The 15,940-nt window shown below is 48.0% G+C and overlaps 1 protein-coding gene across 1 annotated transcript in view; it reads left to right on the plus strand.

The window, feature by feature from the left end:
* The window catches only part of LOC111154088 (hydroxyacyl-CoA dehydrogenase trifunctional multienzyme complex subunit alpha), a 47,489-nt gene extending 31,549 nt beyond the window's left edge, over nucleotides 1–15,940 (plus strand). The window contains exons 10-20 of the mRNA XM_022513457.1: nucleotides 162–218; nucleotides 1,403–1,512; nucleotides 4,365–4,499; nucleotides 6,942–7,113; nucleotides 9,586–9,672; nucleotides 12,365–12,505; nucleotides 12,915–12,983; nucleotides 13,715–13,910; nucleotides 14,574–14,688; nucleotides 15,229–15,374; nucleotides 15,459–15,940. Of these exons, the coding sequence (XP_022369165.1) occupies nucleotides 162–218; nucleotides 1,403–1,512; nucleotides 4,365–4,499; nucleotides 6,942–7,113; nucleotides 9,586–9,672; nucleotides 12,365–12,505; nucleotides 12,915–12,983; nucleotides 13,715–13,910; nucleotides 14,574–14,688; nucleotides 15,229–15,374; nucleotides 15,459–15,604 (1,374 nt within the window). The 3' untranslated portion in view covers nucleotides 15,605–15,940. The remainder of the gene's footprint in view (nucleotides 1–161; nucleotides 219–1,402; nucleotides 1,513–4,364; nucleotides 4,500–6,941; nucleotides 7,114–9,585; nucleotides 9,673–12,364; nucleotides 12,506–12,914; nucleotides 12,984–13,714; nucleotides 13,911–14,573; nucleotides 14,689–15,228; nucleotides 15,375–15,458) is intronic.

Raw genomic sequence — 15,940 nt, forward strand, 5'->3', positions numbered from 1 at the left:
CTCTGCCTACTTGTGATCTCTCTTTCTCTCTGTCAAATAAATAAATAAAATCTTAAAAAAAAAAAAAAAGATTCACAAACTAGCAGTTTTACTAAGTGTTAGTCCACATCTGTCTAGCCAGTCCCTTGCAATAATGAACAAGTGCTTTATGTGTTTTTTAGGTAGTAAAGACTGGAATTGAGCAAGGGAACGAAGCTGGCTATCTCTCTGAATCTCAGGTAAAGTTCTTCCTTTCCATTTGTTACTATAGATTCAAGAAACTCAAGATCTAAAACCCTGTGTAAAGCTAAATAAAGAAAAAGTACCCAAAGCCTACCTGAAATGTTTTTCTTCAGTGATTATAATTTCTTAGGGTTAATCTCAGTGAGTGGATGTTAAGAACACCTTAGTGGTCTCAGCTGTTTGAACTTGCGCTCAGTAATGAGGGCTTAACTAGGAAGAGAAGGGCCAGAGTTCTAATCCTTTCAAAATGAATCACTGGGATGTTTATGTTCCCGAGTTGGGCTGGGCTGATTTTGTTGTAATAAAATCAATATATTGATAGAAAAATAGGTTTCTTACTTGTTAGTGCCTAGCTTTAAGACATTGAAGTCCAGCCTCTCTTTGCTGAATCAGAGAGTGGAAGGAAATGTTGTGTAGCCACTTAAAGGACACAGAGGGGCCTATGAACCAGCCTCACCTCTTCCCACTTTTCCAACGAGTTGTTGGTATTGTGGATTTAAGAGGTTTGGGTTGTTTTTAAGTTTTAAGCCATCATTGAAGAATGACTGTTCATTGATAATAAGACAGAAGGTGTCTCAAGAGCTCAGGGACAAGTTCAAGAGAAAACATTTCTTGTACTGGGTTGCTTACGCTTCACAACTGGGAAATGGCAGAGCCAGGATTCAAATCCGGTCTGTCAAACCCAGACTCTAAATCTCGGGTTCTTAAGCGATGCCCTTTGTAAGCATTAGGGTAGTTTTCAAAGTGGCAGGTGTCCTGCAGGCAGCCTGCTTTAGCGAAAGAGATCCAGAGTTGGGAGCCCTACCCCCCAGTGTGAGTTCCGTTTCTGCCACTTGAGGTGGCGTGGTGACTTAATTTCTCTGGGCTTCCTCTTCCCAGTCTTCAAAATGAGAGTTGGTTCAGAGGACTGTGAAGGGTCCATTTTGGCCCTGACACTCTAGTTCCACGAAGAAGTTTGGTTACCGCCACCTCTGGTGCAGAGTATCCAAGAACTCAGATGTGTCCAGACCCTTTCCAAAGCAGTAGTGCGAACATACTGCCGGTGAGAAGACACCCGGGCTCCCGGAGCACCCAGGGCTCCGCGTGTGTTACCTCTGCTCTGTAGGGACACCCGACCGAAGGAACCCCCATCACTGAGACTCTGAAGTTCTACCTTTTCTTGTTCTCCTTTACTTTTCAGAAATTTGGAGAGCTTGCAATGACCAGAGAATCAAAGGCCTTGGTGGGACTTTATCATGGTCAGGTCCTGTGTAAGAAGAATAAATTTGGAGCACCACAGAAGGAAGCAAAGTAAGTTAACTCCACCTAGGGAGCTCTTGTAGGTTTCACTACAGAGCTAAATTCATACCTTCCGTCTTGCCTCCATGTACCTCTTCTCTCCTGAGCACCTTAGATCCCTTTTCCTACTAAGAACTTACTGGCTTTCAAAGTTCTGCCTGTGCTGAGTTTTCTCCAGGCCTGTCTAATGGCTCCTACAGAGGCTTTCTTGTCTGCTATTGATGTCCCCTAGAAATCTGGCTTATAGCCCCTGTTCCCACACCATACACACACACTATGCACTGTTTAATGATCTTGTGTCTCCCTGTGACTTGAGAAACCATCTCTGGGGACTCACACTTCTTCCTCCCTAAAAAAAATAAAAGTCTCATTCTGACTGTTAAAGCTTGTCCTTCTAGCTTACAACCTAAACACTTAAGGTTCTACTTGCCTGTTTCATGTCATTCTTTGCAGCAAGCCTTTCAGTGCTGTGCTGCCCAAAAGCTCTTCAGCATTTTAATTTCATAATGCCCCTGAATTCACCTTCTAGCTCAGTGGTTCTCACCCTGGGCCATGTTACCCCCGAAGGATCATTTGATGATGTCTGGAAGCATTTTTGGTTGTCACAGGTGCCTCTGGCATCTAGTGAACAGATCAGGGGTGCTGCTAAACATCCTACAGTCTGTGTAAGAATTACAGTAATCTAATCCAGAATGTCGGTAACGCCAAGGTTGAGTCACACTGCTCTGTATGAAGTACTGTGAGGGCTTTCGGAGCAGCTGATATTACTGCCTTCTCCACCCTTCATCTTTAATGAAATTACAATCCAAAATAGAAGTAGAACCGGTAAGAAATTTGGGTGAGGCAGATACGATGCAAGGCCAGAGGGCTAATTTCCAAATAGAATATGAACTGTGACCGTAACTGCTTCTCCAGGACGCATGTTGATCAGGGCGGTCAGTACCTGTCCGTGGCGTTTGTTCCACCAGCGTGGCAGTATGTCGCATTCGATGGGTGAGGTTAACCACTTCATGCTGCAGTAGAACAGATGGCCCCTAAGTCGCCGTCTCTGCACACATTCTACGATAATCAGACATAAACAAGGACAGCACCGCCACCCTTTCCCCACGCGTGGCACAAATAGAAGACGAATATGCTGCCAACTTCTAATTATGTAAGAGGGAAACTTTATTACAACAGGAAAGAAAAGGAAGCAAGAGGGGGCGCCTCGGTGGCTCAGTGGTTTAAAGCCTCTGCCCTCTGCTCAGGTCATGATCCCAGGGTCCTGGGATCGAGCCCCGCATCGGGTTCTCTGCTCAGCAGGGAGCCTGCTTCCTCCTCTCTCTCACTCTGCCTGCCTCTCTACCTACTTGTGATCTCTGTTAAATAAATCTTTAAAAAAAAAAAGAAAAAAGAAAGAAAGAAAAGGAAGCAAGAGAGAAGAATACTGGATCCTGCAAAATTACAAAACTATAAAACACACCCCAACTTCTACCTCTCCGCCAGCCTTCCCCTTTACCCCTGTCCCGCCATCTATGAAAAAAATGGCATCAGTTAAAGAGACTACCTTTGCAGCTGAAGAGAGGCCTCTTAAATTACAGAACCTAATGAGCCATTCCAGACTCCTACTCCTGTCTGCATATACCTCTTCCTGTCATAGGCAGCTAGTATATAATGCCATTTGGGTAGGGTGTTATTATACCAAATACATAAAAAAGACAGGCAACATCCACATGAGTCTCATATATAAGAAATAAGAAAATGAGGACAAAGTACTTAAGCTTGTGAAAATTCTCCTCCCCTCCCCCCAAAACAGCCACAATACAGAAGAAAACTGTAACAGAACACTTCCAAGCTTGAATGAGATATCCTTAAGTAAGCATTTACAGATAAGGGTGATCTAAGAGTTGACCTCACTTGGGAAATAAGTTGAGGAAAAAGGCGATGAATTAACTATAGGGTACCCAAGGCAGGATAGGTTGAACGGAAGATTGACTAAGGAAACTTGAAGAACTGGGGCCTGGCTGCCTCAGTAGGAAGAGCGCGTGACTCTTGATCTCAGGGTCGAGCTTGAGCTCCATGTTAGGTGTAAGATTACTTAAAAACAAAAAAACAAAAAAAAAAACACCTTAACGAAATGAAGAAAAGGTATCCTTTCTCCTGCTTTCCCTACTGCCAGTAATGCCTCTGCTTCCTCCACTTCTGTCTCTAGGCTCTTCCCCTCACCTTCGATAATCATTTAAATTCCTTATCTGTTTGCTCTTTTTTTTTTTTTTTTTTTTTTTTTTTAAGTTTTTTTTCATCCCAGTGTTGGACTCTGCACTAGACGTGGAGCCTGGCTGAGACTCCCTGCCCCCACACTGTTCAAGTGCTTGCATGCTCTCTCTTGCTTTCCCTCTCAAATAAATAAATAAATAAATAAATTTGAAAGTCAGTTTTTCTTTTAAGATTTTATTTGTTTATTTGACAGAGATCACAGGTAGGCAGAGAGGCAGGCAGAGAAAGGGGGGAAGCAGGCTCCCCACCAAGCAGAGAGCCTGATGCGGGGTTCGATCCCAGGACCCTGGGATCATGACCCAAGCTGAAAGCAGAGGCTCAACCCACTGAGCCACCCAGGCACCTCTGAAAGTCAATTTTTAAAAATAAAAATTATTTAAATTTTTTACAGAATATAAATGATTTTAAAAACATTATTTATAGATAAAAATCTTTAGATTTCTTTAATAGATAAAATCTATAGGTAGGTATAGATTTTTACAGATAAATATTATTTAAAATACCTTATTATTATGCTCACTTTCATTGGTTTATTGAATAACTTGGGCGATCTCCCACTTTTACTGAAATGATTAGTTTACCAAAAGTAACTCATGCTTTCCTTCCAGGCACCTAGCCATTCTTGGTGCAGGGCTGATGGGAGCCGGCATTGCCCAGGTCTCTGTGGATAAGGGCCTGAGGACCATACTTAAAGATGCTACACTAGCCGGGCTGGGCCGAGGACAGCAACAGGTGTTCAAAGGGTAAGCCCGCTGTCTGCCTCTGTCAGCAGAATGCTGTTAGTTTTTTGCCATTACATATTCCTTTTTCCTGAATGTGGTGAGTACTGGATGCTCCGTAGTTAAGCTCTTGCCTTTGATTTTTAGAGACACTAGTTCCTTCACCTTCATTTTATTGCGCATATTAGAAACCATCAACATCATTGCAATCTGTAATGTCTGCGGAAGAGAAAACCATCAGATATTTTTAAATGCCATTTATTTTATGCTTTGGTATCAGGACTAGAAATTCTCATGTTTGTGAGTTTTGATGGTTTCCATCTCACTGTCATACTGTTATGGAACACTGAAACAGCACGATCCTGGGGAAGACGAGGATGTGAGGAAATGGCTGTAACTGCACGTTGAAGGTGGGGCTGGGGTCAAAACTCTTGAGCCTTCTGTTTCTTGGCTGGCGATACTGTAGAGAAGGAGGAAACAGATTTGGTTCCACCATGTCTGAGGCTTTACGGACTGTGTCTCCATCTTACCTCTGAATTAATAAAAACTGAATATTACTCTCCCTCCTCCCCACCTTCCCCTTCCCTCCTCCCACACGCTGCCTGTTTTACAGAGGGGGAGAAACTGAGCAGCCGCTTAGCCAGACTAGAAACTAGTTCCAGCTCAGGTCTGTGCTTCAGGGTAGTGGACAAGCTGGCTGCGTGTGGACTGTCCTACGTGTGACTTCCAGTTGAATGAGGTTTTTTTGTTTTGTTTTTTGTTTGTTTTATATTTATTTACTTATTTGAGAGAGAGAGAGAGAACACAAGCGGGGGGTGGGGTGGGGCAGAGGGAGAAGCAGACCGCCCACTGAGCAGAGAGCCCAGTGCAGGGCTCGATCCCAGTAGCTGGGATCAGGACACAAGCCAAAGGCAGAGGCTTTTTGAGGCACCTTCAGTGAGCTTTTTTGTTGCTGTTTCTCAAATGGGTTATGTAACTTCAGCCCATTTTGACCTCTTTTCTGCAGGGAGGCTCTTAATGTTGCTACTGTAATGCTATACAAGATGTGGCAGGTTTAATCATTTTGGCAGATTATTGTAAAATAGCAAGGAGTTGAGTAAAAGATTTGTGACCAAAAGAAAAAAAAATGGGCCTGTGCTCGCTAACAGCACTGCCCTGAGACTAGCCTGTAAGCACCCCCAAACATCCTCTCATACGGTCACCGAAATGCGAAATTGCTGCTCTAGAATGGGTTCCACCCCCTGTCTCTTTGGGATTTAGGTGCCCCAGCTTTCCCTTTGTGCCTCAGAAGCCTCAGGCTCAGGCGACTGCCCCTCACCACACTGCTGACTTGTGGCCTACACGTTTCCTATCCTCTCTTGGTAACAGTTTCATTAGGCCTTAGAGGGACTAATAATGTTCTGAACTCCGACGAGCATCAGGTTTGCTAACTCCTGACATCATTGTCAGAAACCAAGAGATTGGACTTTTAAGACTTTGAATACTTTGAACTTACCTTGTGGCTTTAATTTTTCTTTTATTAGTGAATGAGATTTAGCTCCATTCTTCATTCAGAGGAAAATTCTAGGTCAGTCATTCTGAAAGTGTGGTCAGATTATAACCCAAGAGAGCCTGTTTTTCTTGGCACTGAAAAGTAATCCGTTAAACGTCTGAGTAGCAGGAATCCTTTTTATTATCTTCCTATGGGCAGGAAGAAACCTTGAATCAATATTTTATGTAATCAATATATATGTTACTTAATATATGCCGACTGGAAAGTAGATTAAGAATATAAGAAACAGGGGCGCCTGGGTGGCTCAGTGGGTTAAAGCCTCTGCCTTCGGCTCAGGTCATGATCCCGGAGTCCTGGGATCGAGCCCCACATCGCATCGGGCTCTCTGCTCAGCAGGGAGCCTGCTTCCTCCTTCTCTCTCTCTGCCTGCCTCTCTGCCTAATTGTGATCTCTGTCTGTCAAATAAATAAAATCTTAAAAAAAAAAAAAAAAAGAATATAAGAAACAGTGCTCGCTCTCTCTTTTCCAGAAGATTACAGTTACAGAGTAACAGGATGGTGTGTAATAAGGTGCACGTCCCTGTGGTCTAGGACACGTGTTGGGTGTTTCCTCTGTTACAGGTAGAGAGTTACCAGAGCTGCTTCTCTGTCTTGCCATTCCAGTATTTGTGATTACTCCTCTTGGCAAATTTAAATGTTTGATGAGTGATAGAGTTTAGGTAAGTTTCACATGTAGAAGTCTCTCACTGGAGAAAGAACATGGGCTTGGGGCCAACCTGCCTTTGGCCTGGTACCCTGCCATTTGACCACATGTCCCTCAGCCTGTTTGAGCAACTCTTCTCCCTCAGAGCAGAGGGACAGAACTGCCTTGCAGAGCTGATGAAAAACACAGCACAGTGTCTGTCAGGCCCGCGGATGCTCCACAAATGTTAAGTTTCCTGTCTTCCCTTCTGACTCGGACTGTGTTTTTTCTAGATTAAATGATAAAGTGAAGAAGAAAGCTCTAACATCGTTTGAAAGGGACTCCATTTTCAGCAACTTGGTGGGGCAGCTCGATTACCAGGGTTTTGAAAAGGCTGACATGGTGATTGAAGCTGTTTTTGAGGACCTTAGTCTTAAGCACCGAGTGCTAAAGGAAGTGGAAGCGGTAAGTCAGAGGCCTGTTGTACTTGAATCAATCGTAGCCTAGCAGTGGAGGACACAGAGACAGGTTTTTTCAAAGGAAACTCATGGTTCTTTTTATAGGGCTGTTCATGTCCAGACCTGTCAGTTTTTCTGTGAACCCATGCACAGTACATAGGTTACAAAGGTCAAATCTGAGTCCTGAGGTAAGAAAATCAAGTAGCACAAGGCTCGGTAGCGTTCTGTGGGAGTTGGGTCACTGGACATACAGATGACCTCTTGGAGTGTAGCCAGCTGTCTTGACACTCAGGGTCAGCTACAAGCCGTAACTAAACTCCTGCAGGTCTAGCCGGCACAGGACGTAGGGGAGAAATTCTCTCCCCGGGCAGGTTTCGGATGCTTCCTTTGTGGAAATGGTGCCTTGGTCTTGATCGCGAGTGCTCTGCATGCTGTGTGCAAAACAAGTGCCTGTCAGGGATGGTGTAAAGAGTGAGCCCAGAGAAGAACAAAGATAGGAATGAGTACGAAGTAGAACCGGAGCCTGACGGTACACACGAAATGCCACTGGCTCGGCAGCTCTCCCGGTGTCCTGAGTAGTGGCAGTACTCTTACAGAGGCCTCTGTGTGAGGGCGGGCCCTGCTCTACCATGCGCTCAGCCTGCAGAGACATTACCGACAAGCAGCTGTGCTTGGGACAGCCTCCGCTTCGGAATCCATGCCCTGGGAAATCTTTTGACAGAGGGTAACGTAGGTTCGGCTGGGGGGAGCGTTCAGAAGAGCCGCATGGATTTGTATCCCATCTGTGCCGAGTGGCATTGCGGCACAGAGAGGTAGGTGGTGTTCCCGGGGCTTGGGGGGCGCTGCTGAGCCGGTGGCGGGTAGATCCTGGTGAGAAGTAAAAGCAGACAGAGGCAGCGTGGTGAGAAGACCATTGACCAGCTGACAAGCTGATGGTCTTTGCATTTGGAAAATCTGGGTTTGGGACTCCCGGCATGGAGAAGGGTGTATTAGTTCTAGCAGCGGGGAAACTAGTGATCAGGTGAAAGAGAAAGAAGGGTCAGATCAAGAGAAGTGCAGACTCTGAGCAAACGCTACAGTGTTGACCTCTGGCTTCCAGAAGGACAAAAAATCAGGGCTTCTTAAGGTCTGGAGCTCAGAGTGTCACTCCTGCTTTCCATTGGTAAAGGCAAGTCACGAGATTCAGGAGCGTGGAACTAGGCTCTGCGTCTGGATGGCAGGAAAGCCCCACGTGAATCGGGAGGGGAGGTATTGGAGCCGGCTGTCCAGCTGCCTTTGGAGACATTGGCTTGCTCTTCCCGATATCCTCACCGGCGTGAGACGCCCCACCGCGCAGACCTGCCGCTTGAGGCTCCCGACTTCCTTGCAGTCCTGCTCTGCTCGCAGTTCACACTTCTGACAAGCTAAGATCCCGGGGCCTTTGCACAAGCTGACTGCCGAGCCAGATGTTTTTTGTTTTTTGTTTTAAAGATTTTATTTATTTATTTAACAGAGATCACTAGTAGGCAGAGAGGCAGGCAGAGGTGGGGGTGGAAAGCAGGCTTCCCGCTGAGCAGAGAGCCTGATGCGGGGCTCGATCCCAGGACCCTGGGATCATGACCTGAGCTGAAGGCAGAGGCTTAACCCACTGAGCCACCCAGGCGCCTCCGAGCCGGGTTTTGTCCAGCAGGAGCCTCTTTAGGTTTTTCCTGGTTTTCTTTTTAAAAAAAATCTTAATGCGGTATTCTACCTTTGTCCCCATTACAATTGCTGTCACTTTACACTCAGCTTTTCAGGGTGTTGCATGTATCTTGAACCTTGACTTCATCTCCCGTGTTAGGATTTTGCCTGTCCCGGTATGCACAGATCTGACAGGTGTGCCTTCCCATGTTCTTTGTGCACGCAGCTGAATAAAAACATGAGTAGTTTGGGATCGTGAACAGAATGCTGAGACTTTCTACATTAGAGACTGTTCTCCAGGATGATAGAGAGAACAGTTAATAGGATTAGTGTGCCTAGATTAATGACAGTGGTGCGGTTTTCTAATAGCACCCGGTATAAAATGAGCTGGGCGCGCATGCTGTGGCTGGTTCTTATAAAGGTAAAGCGTAAGGGGATTGTCAGTTTCAGATTCCAGAGCAGATCCAAACAAGAAGAGGGACTGATATGCATGCTGAATCTTGAGACAATCAAGAGTTGACTCAAGGTTATCTTTTCAGTATTTATTTGAGGTCTCATTTACCAAACTGCTGAGATGCAGTCGCCAGGTTAGGACACTGAGCCAGAACTAGTAGGCGGCTGAATGGGAAAGAGAACAAGGCCGACACCCTTCCCATCACGGAAGCGCTGGGCGGTTGTAAATGTCGACCAATAGTATCTACTGTCTGAGTGGTTGTGGGTGGAGCGGGGCAGGGCCCAGGTTTCACGTTTTAGCTCTGCTCTGGGCTCCAGTCTTCTCCCAGGCCTACGGGACACATTCTTCAATGCTTTTCCCCTGCAGGTGATTCCGGATCACTGTGTCTTTGCCAGTAACACATCCGCTCTCCCAATCAATGAAATAGCTGCTGTCAGCAAAAGACCTGAGAAGGTAAATCTGAGCAGAGGGAAGACCCTGAAATCTTTTCCTGCGTGGGCTCCCTGAGAAAGGCTTAGAGCATGAGCAAGGCCTGGCGTGGATTGTGGGGTGGAGGGGTGATGATGTTTTCCCCAAAACTGGGCACAGAGCAGCTAACACTGTGCCCGCTGTGAGATACGGGGTGAAGTACAACCAAAATATACTTTAATAGGTGATTTGCATCCTTAACAGCTCTTATTTTTTAGGTTCAGACTATAAAATGGACCTTTTTTACAATTAGGTATTTAAAGATAGGCCCAAAAGGGGCACCTGGCTGTCCCAGTCAGTAGAGCATGTGACTCATGGTCTCGGGGTTGTGATTGAGCCCCATGTTGGGTGTAGAGATTACTTAAAAAAAATAAAATCTTTAAATTTTAAAAAATAAAGATAGGCCCTTAAAATAAGAGGGGATACTCCAAAATATCACTTCAGCTACAGAGCAGACACTGGTGACGATCTAAGACAGGCTTGGTTCCAGTTCCACATCCAGGAATAGATCAGGCGGGATGGTGAGGTGTGTCCACCTGTATGTTCACTTAGAACTTCTACCCAGGGTAGCACTTTCAGTGAGTGTTTGGAATGATGCCTGGAAGTGTGTCTTTGGGCTTCTGCTGTCTGCCAGTCACCCAGGGAAAGTGAAATCACTCGAAGAGAAATTAAACACCTCACCTCCCTGGAGGATAGCAATTTGCCTCAGCTAAGCAGAGCCAGCCGGAAGTAGGAAGGAAACATAGAAGACTCGTAAGCAGCCGAAATTGTTCAGACAGGTGCTTGTATTAAAAACACAAAAGTCTGTTTGTTCCTATTCTAATAGCTCGCGAATGCAGGTATGCTTGTTTCCTCGCGCACCTCGGATTGGAAGCGATGCGGGGCCTGACAGGCAAGTTCAGGGATGTCAGGAAACGGTCACAGGGAGAAGAGTGATGCTGAGGAAAGACACAAGAACACTATAAAGGCAGACAGTCTGGCCGTGTCACCTCAGTCAGAGCACCACGGCAGCATTCAAGTCCGTGACGGAGAATCTTGATGCTAACTTCCCATTTTCCCAGTGGAGCAGAAAAAGCATCATGCGTTGTAGTCCTGGCCTCCAGGGACCTTGGATAGTTTCCGTCACCTGCTTTTCCTGTGTTATATAAAATTAAGGTGACAGGGGTACAGGGAGGGTGACCAGCCATCTGCTTACCCAGGACAAGTTGGTCACCTTTGGCATAGCTTTCTTGACTGCTACAGATTTTGCTTGGGGTAGTGATTCCATGAGTGTTTGTACAGTTGTCAGAATCATCGAGATGAACTTTTCAAGTTCTGTGCATTTTACTGTGTCTAAGTATATGTCATAAAGGCTAATTCCTTTTGCTCACAAGTACTGAGTCTGAATCAGGTCCTGTCTTTTTTAAATAGTTTAGACACAAGTTAAGGAATAGTTTAGGGTTTAGAAGCAACTTTAGGTTTGGTAAGTTCATGGAACATTTAAGTGACCTGTGCATTACATAATGGAGAGTAGGCAGGCTTTGGAACAGGCCAGCTGCGATGGAATCCCACTGCCATTCACTAAGGGACCCTGAGCTCCCAGTCTTAACCTCCTGATGACTCTTTTCCCCTCATCTAGATAAGACTGACTAGTTCACAGAGTGATGGATTAAATGTAAGGAATAAATGGCAAAGGCATTAAAGAACAGTGGGTAGCCAGCAGTCGGCAAATGGTAGTTATCATTAGTTGTATATTACAGCTAACGCAAGAGTAGGAGGAGCAAAACTATCAGTTTTAGGATTAAATCATTCTTTCCCACAGCAGTTCAGTTGGGAGGACTGTCTAGTTAACTTGAGGAGGAGGTTCTGAACTTCGGCATATATCAGAATTACCTGGAAGGCTTCTTAAACACAGTACTGGGCCCTGCCCCTAGCCTCTCATTCAGTAGATCTGGGTCTGGGGTGGACCAGAGAATGTGTAGTTCTAAATTTGCCAGGCGATGCTCATGTTGCTGGTCCCATTACTTCACTTTGAGAATCATTGGTTTAATGAATCTTTGGGTGCATTTGAATGTTGATAATTTTAAGATTAATTTATTTGAAAAAGAGAGAGTGCGGGAATTGGGGAGAGGGACAGAGGGAGAGAGAGAATCCCAAACTCTCCGTTGAGCGCAGACCCCGACACAGGGCTTGATCTCATGACCCCGAGACCATAACCTGAGCCAAAATCAGGAGTTAGACATTGAACCAACTGAGCCAGGCATCCCTGAATGTTGTTGTTATTTAAACCCAGTATCCTGGTAGTGAGACCCATGTGTGTAAAAAGCAGATACATCTCTGACAGTCCAGCATATTACTGGGTTCCTCTGCCTACCTCTGCCTCCGCCATCTCAAAAACAGTGGGCCCTCTAAACCATCAGTGTCAGTAATGGGAGTGGAACCTTTATTCATTCTTCCCTGATGAGTCTAACTGGGTTGTTAGCTGTGATTTTGGCACTAATTGTTAGTAGGATATGTTGCTCTAGAAGCAGTTGGAAAAAGATTCCAGTGAGCCCTCTGAGAATACTGAGCTTTTTATGAAAGAACCACAGAGCCAAACTACTCAGATGACCTCCCTTGCTTTCCTACCAAAACAAGGAGTGCTGTCCGCTTCCCTCCCCGTGGTCTTAGACCCGGTGGCTTTGTGTTCCCCGTGCAGGTGATCGGCATGCACTACTTCTCTCCTGTGGACAAGATGCAGCTGCTAGAGATCATCACTACTGACAAGACGTCTAAGGACACAACGGCTTCGGCCGTAGCTGTTGGGCTCAAGCAGGGGAAGGTCATCATTGTGGTTAAAGTAAGGAGTTGTGTAACAGAGTGGCAGATCTGTTAAGATTCCTTATACCTTTAGGCTTATGACTATTCTGGGGCAAATAGGTCACCTTTTAGTAGGATTTCCCCTTGGTTGTGTGCGGTGTGGACTGGGCTGCTGAGTCAGTGTCTGAGAGGGGGAGTGGCCGGGATGTGGCAGGTTCTCCCTGCCCTTCCAGACCTTGCAGGTGGCTGTGAAACCCTTTGCTGTGCTCTTTGGTTCAAGCCGTGCTGCCTTGGCTGTGGCTTCCCCTGCCATGTAATTTTGACAATTCTGTTTGGGAATATAAATTGCCTTGTATTTGAGAGGACACGTGGGGAAGAGAACCTTCTTTTGGCCTTGCATCGTACCTACAGTGGAGGGGCCAGCGAGCTCACGTTCTCTCCCTTGGCAGGATGGACCTGGCTTCTACACCACCAGGTGTCTTGCACCCATGATGTCTGAAGTCCTCAGAATCCTACAGGTCAGTGCTGCTCGCGGAATGTCAGAGGCGTCTTCCACTTCTTAAACCAGTCCTCCACACTGGTGCTGTTAAGATGAACAGGCTTCTTTCTAATACATTTAAGTCCAGGCTCTTCTCCAAGAAGGCCCTTTTGTACCCGATCCTTCCACACCGTGGTGGAAAATCACGGCCTTTGCTGCCCTACAGTGGGCAGAACTTGAGCTCTGCTCCCTCACTCCCCTCGCTGTTCCCTAGGACCAAACGCCTCCTGACAGTGCTCCTCTGCACAGCGTCTGCCTCCCTTAGAGGCGGGAACCACCTGGAACAGACAGGTCCGCTTGTTCTGGTTGGTCCTGGAGCAGCTTCTGCACGCACCCCTCTGGGGGTGCCTTCTCAGGCACAGGCTCCGGGGGACGATCTCTGCTCCCAGCTGTGGGGAAACCTCGCCCCGTCTGCCGTGGAATCTCATCACTGCTGAGGGTCCGAATTGCAGACAAGAAGGAAATGAATAGTGTGTTCACCTCTGAATGAAGTTATTCAGGCCTTAAAGTGCTGTGGGTTAGAGAAGGCCCGGACTTTCCCCCGGTGGCTCCCAAACCTCCTTTGCTTTCCCTGAGTGGGACGGCCAGGTGGCACCCTGGAGAGAAGCAGGTGTCGGACCGGCCCTGTGCCAGAGGGCCAGCGTGGGGAGCCCTTGGGGGAGGGGCTGGAATGCCTTCCTCCTCTGAGGTCCCTGCTTACCTCCCACTCAGGAAGGAGTTGAGCCTAAGAAGCTGGATTCCCTCACCACAAGCTTTGGCTTTCCTGTGGGTGCTGCCACACTGGTCGATGAAGTGGGTGTGGATGTAGCAAAACATGTGTCAGAAGATCTGAACAAAGCCTTCGGGGAGCGGTTTGGAGGTGGGAGCGTAGAACTGCTGAAGCAGATGGTGTCCAGGGGCTTCCTGGGTGAGTAGCCTCAGAGAAAACTAATACCCTGAGAGCAGAGTTTCCTGAGACACACGGTTACAGAAGGCCCGTGGGCGAGAGTCTTTCCTAAACACAGAGCCCACATCAGGGGGAGTTTTTTAAATGATTGCATAACAACCCTGGCCTGAGGCCCTGCCATTGCCCAGGGTGTGCAAGCCAGGCATTTTCATCTGGCCCAAGGCCTCTCACACACCTGCGATCCTGCGGGAGCAGACTCGGCCCCCAGGCTTTACCGTGCTGTCTGGCCACCTGTGTGGAGGAGATGACCCCTCTGAGCACAGAGAACATGGTTGAGGCCTGCCAGAGGTGGCTTTCTGTCTCGGCAAAGGAGCAGCAGAAGCAACCCTAGGACCGGGGCGTCTACTAGGCTCTGGTGTTGGATAATGGCTGGAAAGAAAGCTCACCCAAGTGCCCTTTCCCACCCGCATCCACAGACTTGCAAGCCCCAAGAAACACAAGATCATTTTTCTCTCTTTGCCAGCTTTGCGGACAAATGCAAAATTTCTAGGGTTAGCTAGACAGACACATTCAGGGATACAGTTGAGAGGCTGGAGCCGTACATCAGACTAGGAGAGAAGAGAAGAGAATCCGCAGGCCTGGGCTCTGAGATTCCATCATTCTCCCCTCTCTGGCTTCTTTTAGGTCGCAAGTCTGGGAAGGGCTTTTACATCTACCAGGAGGGTGTGAAGAACAAGAATGTGAATTCTGACATGGATGGCATTTTAGCAAGTCTGAAGGTGCCCCCGAAGTCTGAAGTGTGAGTTAAGTTCAGTAGCTAATAGCGTGGAGACCTGTTTCTCTTCAGCCCAGAGCTGCTCAGCCCTCTTCCAGCTTTCCTGTGCTAATCCCCTTAACTGACCAGACTCCTTTTGCTCTTCCACATGCCATCTCATTTTCTGCCCAGCATCAGGTCAGGACTACAGCTGAGCCTTGGAAAGACCCCTGCTCCAGCCTTCCCTCTGAAGGTCTAGAGGGCAACTAGAAAACCTGGCATCCTGGGCCCTCACCCCGCCAGACCCTCTCTGTCATTCGTAACTGACAGCTGCTGGTGGCAGGAGATTCTGTCTGCTCTGCCCAGCCCTGCGCTAGCTGCCAGCCTCTGGTTACTTAGGCCAAAGAGCTCTGAGCCACCTTTTCCAGGAGCAGAGCTGGCCTCCCGCGGGCTCGTCCCTGCACCATTGCGAGCTGCGGACTGGCTGGCCCTGGGAGCGCCATTCGCTTCTGCAGCCGCAGCTCCTGCGTCCCTCCCCAGGACGCTTCATGTACTTCATCTACCTGAGTGTCTCCCTGTCGGCAGCTCCTCTGACGAAGACATCCACTACCGCCTGGTGACCAGATTTGTGAACGAGGCGGTCATGTGCCTGCAGGAAGGGATCCTGGCCACACCCACAGAGGGAGACATCGGCGCGGTCTTCGGGCTCGGCTTTCCCCCGTGTCTCGGAGGTTGGTCTTGCGGGTTGGGCAGGCAGCTTGTTCGGTCCGAGAGCTCGTCCTGTCTCCTGCAGCAGGTCCTGTTTTTCCTTTTAGGGCCCTTCCGCTTCGTGGATCTGTACGGTGCTCAGAAGGTAGTGGACCAGCTCAGGAGGTATGAGGCCGCCTACGGAAAACCGTTCACCCCGTGCCAGCTGCTCATCGACCACGCTAACAGCCCTAACAAGAAGTTCTACCAGTGAGCGGGCCCTCGGCCCTCCTCCCCGGCCCCTCACCCAGCTGCCGGCAGAGGGGCGTCTGGCTGCGTCGGCGTCACCAGAAGGCAGGCGAGCTCTGGCCCTGGGTGTGTGCCCTGATTAAAGTGCCTTCAGCTAGGACCGAGTCTCCCTCCCGGTGAAGTCTGGCTGTGAATGTTTGCACTTCATGCCAGGAGGAGCCCGTGAGCCACCCCAAGGGCTGGTGTCTCCAGAGCCATCCTGCTGCCGGCTCCGCCAGGGCCGGGGGTGGCCGGGGGTGACCCGGGCAGTTCTGCACCCAGCCACGTACACGAGAACAATAAAAGCCAACTCTTAACAGCC

This window comes from Enhydra lutris, unplaced genomic scaffold (genome assembly GCF_002288905.1).
Source record: "Enhydra lutris kenyoni isolate GAN:26980312 unplaced genomic scaffold, ASM228890v2 scaffoldscaffold35, whole genome shotgun sequence".
NCBI classification, from domain to species: domain Eukaryota; kingdom Metazoa; phylum Chordata; class Mammalia; order Carnivora; family Mustelidae; genus Enhydra; species Enhydra lutris.